Source organism: Petaurus breviceps, unplaced genomic scaffold, assembly GCF_028583685.1.
Source record: "Petaurus breviceps papuanus isolate PSGF00001 unplaced genomic scaffold, PetGlider_PUasm1.0 428, whole genome shotgun sequence".
NCBI classification, from domain to species: domain Eukaryota; kingdom Metazoa; phylum Chordata; class Mammalia; order Diprotodontia; family Petauridae; genus Petaurus; species Petaurus breviceps.
In genome coordinates, this window is record NW_027186331.1 from 1,141,095 (window position 1) to 1,149,841 (window position 8,747).

Consider the following 8,747-nt stretch of genomic DNA (forward strand, 5'->3'; position numbering starts at 1 on the left):
GTCTGGATTGTAAATATTGGCTGCACGTTTGTGATGCTTTTATAGACTGGCTGTAAATTATTAAGGAGATTTTAGCTCTAGGGAAAGGTGATTCTGTCCTTCAATGCAATAAAGTGCCCTTTTCAGGGCTTGGTCCCTTTAATTCCTTGCTGGGTCCTGGCTCCCACAGACCCCAGGTGCTGCTTGGTTCTCTTGTGGTGGAGACACTGCCTCGCCTGGGCCCTGGGCTTGTCCCCAGGAGCCAGGCAGAGAAGTCCCCTGCTGGGCGAGGAGGAAAGCCCCTCAGCTCAGAGACGGTCCTCAGTCTCTGAGCCCTGGTGCCTTTAGGCTTCTGTCTCTACTCCAGGGATTTGAGAGGTCAGAGACCTTAGGCTCTCCATGGAGTTGTAGGAGAAGCAGGGTCTTTGGGGCCGAGCCAAGGCTCTTGCTGACCCTTCTGCACCCTCGGAAGAACCTTGGTTGGTCTTGCTTTGGCCCTGTTTTTTGCTAGCTTGCTTGGCAGCCAGGTGGTGTAGGTGTGTCTGTGGGGTCCGTGGGTCAAGGCTTGCTCCATGCCTCCCTCCCTCCCACGGTGGCTGGGGGTGGGTCGTTACCAGCTGGGTGACCTTGGCCGAGCCCTAGGATCCCAGGGACTCAGAGATGCTCTCATCCTACATTGAGGACCATGAGGCTTGTTGAGGGGAGCCCAGCCGAGCAGAGCTTGGGGGAGGGCCCTCCACGCCTCTGTAGGGCTAGTGCTCAGACCTGGCCTATCTGGACCTGCAGCTGGCCAGCAGTGGGCGCAGTCAGCCTCCAGGCTGGAACACTGCCGTCCCCTTCCTCCCCCTGGCCATGTGGGATGGAGACGTTTGCTGGGGACGAGGTGGGCGGCCCAGCCAGGGTGTTTTGTTCCCCAAAGGGGCTGGTTTTCAGTATCTGTCCAGCCAGGGAATGTGTTTTGGAAAAGTACAGGGCGGCTGACCTGCAGAGATACCCTTGGGGAAGCCCAAGAGCTTGGTGATTTAGGGCTGAGTTATGGCCTCCCACTTGACTGGCTTTCCAAGTTGGAAAAGGGCCTCCCACCTGCCTCTTCCCCCTTCCCTGGGCACGCAGGGAGACAGATAACTTTGTTCTGTGCTCGGATGATCAGCCGCTGATGAGAAGGGCCTCAGCCACTCTCCGATGTCACCGTGTGGGCAGAGACCTCCACTTACGGCAACCTCGGCCTGTGGCCCATCTCTCACTCGCCTTGGCCTCTGCTTACCTCCCAGCTTCCTCTCTGCAGCCTCTCAGAGGCTGGATGTCGGGAGGGCCCTCAGGCTGACGGGACATGCCTCTGCATGGGGGATCTGGGAGCTGACTTGACCCCGTCCTCCCCCCATTGGCGTTCTCCCTCCTCCAGCTCCCTCTTCTCTCTGTGCCCCTCTGCAGTGAGGCCGAGCAGTGGACAGGGCACTGAACCGGGGTCAGGAAGACAGTGCTCACATCCTGCCTTAGGCTCTTACCTCAGCCAGTCATTCAATCTGTCTGCCTCAGTTTCCTCATCTGTAAACCAGGGATCTCAATAGGCCCTGCCTCCCAGGGTTGTAGAGATCAAACGAGATATTTGTAAAGCACCTTACAGATCTTAAAACAGTGCTGATAACAAATAGTATTTCCTTCTGCCTTCTCATCTGATCTCCTTTTTCCAGTATCAAAAAGGCCTGAGGAATAAATAGGGAGGGGTCCCGGGGCCAGCTTCTCCCAAGCTGGTAAGCAGAAGCCCCAGGGGTCTCTGGGGCAGGCTGCACAGCAGCCCTGCAGCCTGGTGGCCTGGCACTGCCTCCCGGGAGGCCACACTGGGGGAGACCCCTTGTATTTGTCCAGTAAGAGCCAAGTAACCCTTTGAAATTTGCCCTGTGGGCCCCCAGCCAGCTTAGGTTCAAAGGGCTTCAAGTCAGAATTAGGCACTTGGAGAGCAGAATGGCGTCTAGAGAGTGGAAGGGACTGGGTCACGGCCATACGAGTGGCTGCACCAGAACTCTTCACCGCAGCCTGTGTCAGACCCTGAGCTTGGCTGGACCGCTGCCTTGTCCAGGCTCTGGTCTCCACCCATCCCCTGCCGCCCAAAGTCCCTAAAAGGAGAAGCTGATGTGTAATAGTGAGAGAGGGCTTACTGAGGTAATGTGCTGGCACTGGGGCCTGCCAGATGGTGCGGCTGCCCTTCTGACCCTCTGGGAGCTAACGGTGATTCTTGGCCCAAAGCCAGGCTGATCACTGGCCTCCACCCTGGGTCCCTGTGAGACAGAGGGACAACCTGACTCCCAGGGAGCTCCCGCACTCAGTGACGCCTTGTCTTCAGCCCTCCCTGCTCCTTTCTTCCCCATCCTCCTTTCCTCTTTTCTGTCTCAGGTCCCATACTTCCTGTTTGCCCCCTTCTCATTTTGTCCTCCCTTCTTCCCTGTTTCTCTCTGCCCCCTCACCCTCTGCCTTCTTTTCCCCTTATTGCCTTACTCCTTAAAGTACTTATTTCTTCATTTCCCTTCCTTTCTCCCAAACCTGAACTCCTTGGCCCTCTTCTCTCCACCTGGCCCCTCCTTGTACTTTTCCTCCCCCCAAACACTTGCCCCCTTCCTTCTCCTGGACCTTATGTTCCTTCTACAGCTTTCTTACCCTTCCCTTTCTCTCTCCCTCTCCCCTTCCCTTCCTCTCTTCCTCCCTCTCCCCTTCCCTTCCTCTCTTCCTCCCTCTCCTCTTCCCTCCCTCTCTTTCTCCCTCTCCCTTTCCCTCTCTTCCTTTCTCTTCTTTCATCTCCCCATTCCCCTCTCTCTACACATTCCAGAGATACCCAGAGCTCTACTCAGGACCTGGAGTGACTAGGTGCCTGCTTGGGTCAGGGTGGGGCAGAGTGGGCAAGGCAGCATTTCCCCTCCATCTGGTTCCTATTGTTGTGGGCACTGGGCTGGTACACGGTGTTCCTACCCCATGGGATAGGGAGGGGGCCTGGGAAGGTCCCCAGGGACTGGAGGTGTATGTGTTGGGGAGGCTGGGAAAGGAGACATCCCAGTTCACACCCCCCTCCCTCTGCAGTCTGATAGGGCTGTGCTGGGCAGCATCCTTGATGGGGGAAGCTTAGAGTCTCTTCCCTCACTCCCCCTCCCCACTGCCAAATGGGCCCTGCCTCTGGGGAATGTGCTGAGCTGTCTTTCTGAAGCTCCTGTGTTTCTAAGCACATTCCTATGGATCCCTCCTCCAGTCTCCAACCTGGCCCCTCTCCCTCCCCTGCAATACCAAGGCACTGGGAAGGAGGCACCAAATAGCAAAAGGGGTGCACAGGGAGGGCCAGGTCCCCACAAATGCCTCCAGAATCTTCCTGTTATTAGGGTATCTGAAGTGCAAAACATTCTGGAGGCTGAGGCAGGGGATCTAGTTGACTATCCTAGCTCCAGCCCCTCCTGGCTGTGTGATCTTGGGCAGGTCATGTCCCTTCTGAGCCTCAGTTTTCTCAACGATAAAATGGGTGTGATAAGATATGCAGTTACCACCTCATAGAGTGGTTGTAAGGTAAGCCAGAAACATCATAGGAATGCTGTCTTCACAGGGGCTGGAGTGTAGGGGGAAATCTGGCACTTGGATGTTTTGGTCCTAGGACTTAGAAACCAAATAGCCCTACCTCATTTTACAGATGAGGAAACTGAGGCCAATTTGACTGGCAGTGAGTTGCTGATCACCTACAGCCTCCCCCTTCAAGTCCAGGGCTTATCTATGAAGGGGTTCCCTGGGGCTGGTAATAAACAGTGATTCTGAGGAGGTGTGGGGAACCTGTAGCCTAGGTGGGATGAATCTATCCTCATACCCCAGCAGCCCCTGCCCTATAGCTCAGAAATGACAGCGTGTCCACGGTGGAGGCTTGGGATGTGCCCCAGACATCTCGAGTGCCACAGACATAAGCAGCCGGGCAGATGTGTAGATATACCCCATACAACTCTGCACTGATCAGCTGGCTCTTCCCTGAGAAGGAAAGTGCCCAGGTGGCCACACTCCACTTCCGATTCTCTGGACTTTGCCCACTGTGAGCCTCCTCACTCCCCCCAGAATCTAGTACATAGTAAGCTCCTAATAAATGCATGTTGACTTGGCCTAGGTTACTGGCTCTGCTGATAACTAGCTGTGGGATGTTGTGTGGGAACTCATTTTTTTCGGGAATGCATCTGTAAAATTAGGCGAGTCTAAGGTCTGGAGGGGACAGGGACTTGGGGTTATGTGACAGCACTCAGTGCCCAAGCCACGAAAAAGATTGACGTCTGCCACCTGGAGCCTGAAGCCTAGGAACAAAAAGCTGCCCTGGGGCCCTGCTGCCACCAGACAAGACCACTGGCTTAATTGAGTCACAATTTAAGATGCATTTTTTTTTTTGGAGGAAGGGAAGGAAAGAACCATTTTTTTTTTCAAATGACACTAATTACTCCAAATAAGTAGTACAAATTTATGTTCATGAAGACATTTTAATAGAATTTTATTTTTTCCAATTACATGTAAAGATAGTTTTCAACATTAATTTTTTATAGGATTTTGAGTTCCAAATTTTTCTCCCTCCCCCATCCCCAAACAGCAAGCAGTCTGATATAGGTTATACACATGCAATCATAGGACAATTTTTTAAATTCAACTAAAAATCTCCCAAAGCTACTTTTCATAGTGCCCTCCAATCTGATATTTTATAGTGAAGGATGAAAAAAAATCCCAAGCCTCCCCAAGCAAAAGATTTCAAGTAGGTTTGGGCTAAATTGTATTTGAGATCCCTCCCATTTTGCTATTTTGGGACTTGTTGACCCTTTAGTTTAACATCTCATCTCGCCCCCATCCCTGTTCTTTGTGTGTAACACAGATGGGCAGGCCCATATTGGCCTCCATTGGCCACATGTGTCCAAAAAGCTGCCCCTTTCTGCTCTGAGGCTGCCCTTCCCTCACCATACATTCCCCAATCAATCATGGTTGGCCATTGCCTCTAACCCCCTCACTTTACTGGGGACAAAGACCCAGGGAGGAAAAAGCAGTGCTCTGAGTGTGAGATTAAAGGGCAGGGGTGAAGCACTCTGGGGAGAGTGCAGGAAGGAGCTTGAAGTCTTCAGAAATGTCAGCCTCCTCCAGCACCAGGCTTGTGGCTGCCTGCTGGATTCAGGCCCCTTCTGTGGCTCAGCCTTCCCCTCCCAGCTCTGAGTGACCCGACTCAAAACCTGTGCCCCCAGCCAGACTAGGCACGGTTCCTGCCTTTCCCACACTGGCCTTCCATGGGCTGCTTAACCCAGGAAATGACTAGGAGGGGAAGTGGCAAGTACCTGTCTCTCCAGCAATCCTGGGAAGCCTTGGACACACAGAATCCCAGACTGTCAAAGATGGAAGACCCTTTAAAACAGAATGTCAGAATAGGGAAGGATTTTAGGACAAAGACGATCTGAGTTGAAGGGAACTTAGAACCTAGAACATAGACTGGAGGGGTCTTGGAACAGAGTGCTAGAACTGGAAGGGGCTTTAGAACAGAGACTATCAAGGCTGGGGGAAGTTGTCTAAAGCAAACTGAGTTTTTACATAGGAAACTGAGGTCTGATGGGGAGCATTAAGAGGAAGCCAGGTGGGAGGTGTGTGTGTGAGAGAGGAAGGGACCCTCCCCACCCCCCATTCTACACCTAGGCCAGTCTGACACATTAGTAAGTAAACAGGGTAGGGGCACACCGAAACCTTTCACTGAACCCAGATTAGATAGTTAACCTTCAGGACTAAGAAGCAGTCTTCCCTAGTCCTGGTTCACTCCATCCAGGAGCAGCCACAAGTCACCCACCCCAGGCACAGTGCCTCACCAGCAGCCTCCTTCCACCTGGAGACAAGTCACCAAGACTGGAAAGGGGTGTCCCCTGCTGCCTAAAGCCACCTTCCCTTTGGAGGAAGGGGCAGCTGTTGTCCCCTACAAGAGGAGAAGGGGGCGCTGGTCATCGCTCAGCCAGAAAGCAAGAGAAATAGTCGAGACTGAGCTCCTCCAACCCACCCCTCCACCTAAGCCCAGGGTCCTGGGCCTGTGGCTGGCGGGAGGCAGTCAGTGTCTCAAAGTTAACAGTGATTCTTTGGAATGAAGACTTCTTTAGCATCTCTGAAAACACAAAGTATTTGTCAGGAGGAGCTAAAAAATCCTCCCAGAGTGGAAGAGTCTGGATAGGGGGGTTTTCCCCCCCTCGCTTGGGGGGAAGGGGAGACAAGGAAGGGAGAGGGCTGCAGGCTTTGAGCTGAAATCGCTAGCCCCGGAATAGCCTGGGGCGGGTGTCAAGGCCAACCCCAAAGGGCCTTACGAATAGCTGCCAAGTTTAAGGGTCGGCTATCCTAGAGGAGAGCCTCTCCAGACATAGGGCACAGAGTCCCCCAAAGGGCGCACCCCCTCCCTGGGCGGGGCAGACCCGTTGCCACCTGGGTTTCAGCCCTTGGCTTCCACGGCCCCAAGAAATCGAGTTTAGAGGGTCCTGAAAGAAACGCCCTCAGTTCCCTTCATAGATCCCGAAGCGCAATTGGATCATGCTAAAGCAGCAGGGGAACAGGGAGAAATCCGTGTCCTGGGGCCTCCCCTCCCTCCTACACCCCGTGCCACCTGGAGTATAAAAAATAAGGGCATCAGATATATCCCATCTGGTTCGTGTAAAGTCTGAAAGTCTGGGACCCGCGGCTGCTTTCACCCGGCGGGGGTTAGTGTAGGGAGTTAGTAAGGCGCAGTTTCAGCCGGTCGGGAGGAAATTGCTGCAAAGTGGGGCAGAGGGCGGGGGGCTGCCTTGGCTGCCCACCAGGACGGCTCCTTCCCCCTCGTGCTCACTCAGCTCCTCAGGCTCCTTCTCCGTGGCTCTCAGGGGCTCCTGGACCGCCCTGAGCAGTCTGCGGGGCTCACACCGCTGGCCCTTGGACCCTTAGTTCTGGGCTCTTGGGCATTCGCGGGGAGAGGGACGGGGGGTGGGGGAGGTGTCCGCAACCCAAACCCTACCCTCCCACAGGTTCTCAGATGACTCTTTGGGTCCCAATTTCCCGGGCTCTGGAGAGGGCGTGGGGGGCCATTCCCCCGTGCCCCCTTAAGCCCCCAGCCCCAGGGCCTGCAGGTTGAGCGCTAGGCTGCAGTCCAGGTCTGTGCTCCCGCGCCCGGGTCTCTGGGCGGGTCCCTTGCGCTCCCCCGGCCTCTGTGCAGCTCAGACGTAGTTCTTCTTGTCGTAGTCGCCGTTCACCGTGGGCCGTCTCGGGGCCGAGTACTTGACCGGGAAGGGGAGATCCTCGCGGGCTGCGGCCGAGCAGGCGCCGCAGCAGACCAGGCCGCCTCCGAGCAGCAGCAGCGCCGTGGCCGCCCAGCCGATGTAGAGCGCAGAGCCCATCTCCCGCTTCTGCGACGTGGGCACCGTGGGGTCGTAGAACTCGCTGATAACGATGTTGGCGAACCAGCAGAGGGGCACCAGCGACAGGAGGCCACAGAGAACGTAGAGGGCGCCGCCGGCGGCCGCCACCCGCGCCTTGGCCTTGCCGGGCGCCACGCACGTGGTGCACTGCGCGCCAGCCACGGTCACCATGAGCGCCACGAGCCCCAGCAGCGCCACGATCACGGTGAGCGCGCGGCCCGCCTGCACCTCGGGCTTGAGCGCCAGCACCGAGTCGTACACCTTGCACTGCATCTGGCCGGTGCTCTGCACCACGCAGTTCATCCACAGGCCCTGCCAGATGGTCTGCGCCGTCACGATGTTGCTCTCCAGGAAGGCGGACACTTGCCACATGGGCAGCCCGCACGCCACGATCATGCCCACCCAGCCCACGATGCACAGTCCCAGACCCAGGATCTCCAGAGCCACCGACGACATGGCCACGGCGCAGGGAAGAGGGCGGGACGAGGAGGAAGGGAGAGAGGAGAGAGGCCGCAGCCCCCGGCTGGGCTTCGGACCTGGGCTTCGGGGGAGCGTGCGCTGGGACCCGGCTGTCCAGAAGCTGCTACTCTGGGGCCGCGCTCCTGTCGGCTCGGCTGCTCTCCTGTGCGCTCCGGCTCTCTCGGACTCAGCTCCAGACTAGCGACTCCGGGCGCCTAGGCTTGGTATTTAAAGCTTCGGGGGCCGCCCTTGCCAGCCCAGGGCAGCCAATCCCTGACCACCGCGGCGGGCCACAGCCAATGGAAGGAGTCGGGGGGCCGCGGAGCCAGCGGCAGAGAAACAAAAGCGCGTGGGAATCCTACCACCGGATCTCAGAGAAGTGGTGGGGGTGTCGGGGGAGCAGGGGTGTGGGTGGGGGAGGCTGTCAGCACTGCTGGTCCTGCCCTCAGCCCTGCGCTGGCCAGACGACTCTCCCCCTCGGACCTCGCCTCTCATACCGGTTTCCTAGACTCTCGGGAGCCAAGATTTAGCGCTGGGAAGGGCAAGGACATCCCGCTAGCCATTTTAAAGACGAGGAGCCAGGGCGCAGCCCCCTGAAGCTTGAATCTCTCCCATACCGGCCACCTCGGGTTCCTTAGACGGCTCGGACGGGAGACGCTCTGATCAAGGTTCCTCCTTGCCTCGGACGAAGACACCTTCACAACTCCTGTGGCCCACCGCACCTCTGGGCCCAGTGGTTTAAGTCAAGTGCATCAGTCCCACCCACAAGCGTCCCGGACACAAGGCACCACCGAGCCCCCTTTAGATCGGGAGGCACGCCCCATTCTCCACGTAGCCCTCCCCACGCCATGCCCCTATCGAGCGCAGATAACGGAGCAAGCACCGGGTCTCCCTACAAAGCGCTGCAGGTGT

General features: G+C 56.7%; 1 protein-coding gene across 1 annotated transcript; it reads right to left on the bottom strand.

The window, feature by feature from the left end:
• Nucleotides 1-7,043: 7,043 nt before the first annotated feature.
• Nucleotides 7,044-8,032, bottom strand: CLDN5 (claudin 5). The gene has a single exon (XM_069100824.1). It carries the CDS (start codon nt 7,830-7,832, stop codon nt 7,176-7,178), a length of 657 nt encoding a protein of 218 aa, XP_068956925.1. The 5' UTR covers nt 7,833-8,032; the 3' UTR covers nt 7,044-7,175.
• Between the last annotated feature and the right edge of the window lie 715 nt (nt 8,033-8,747).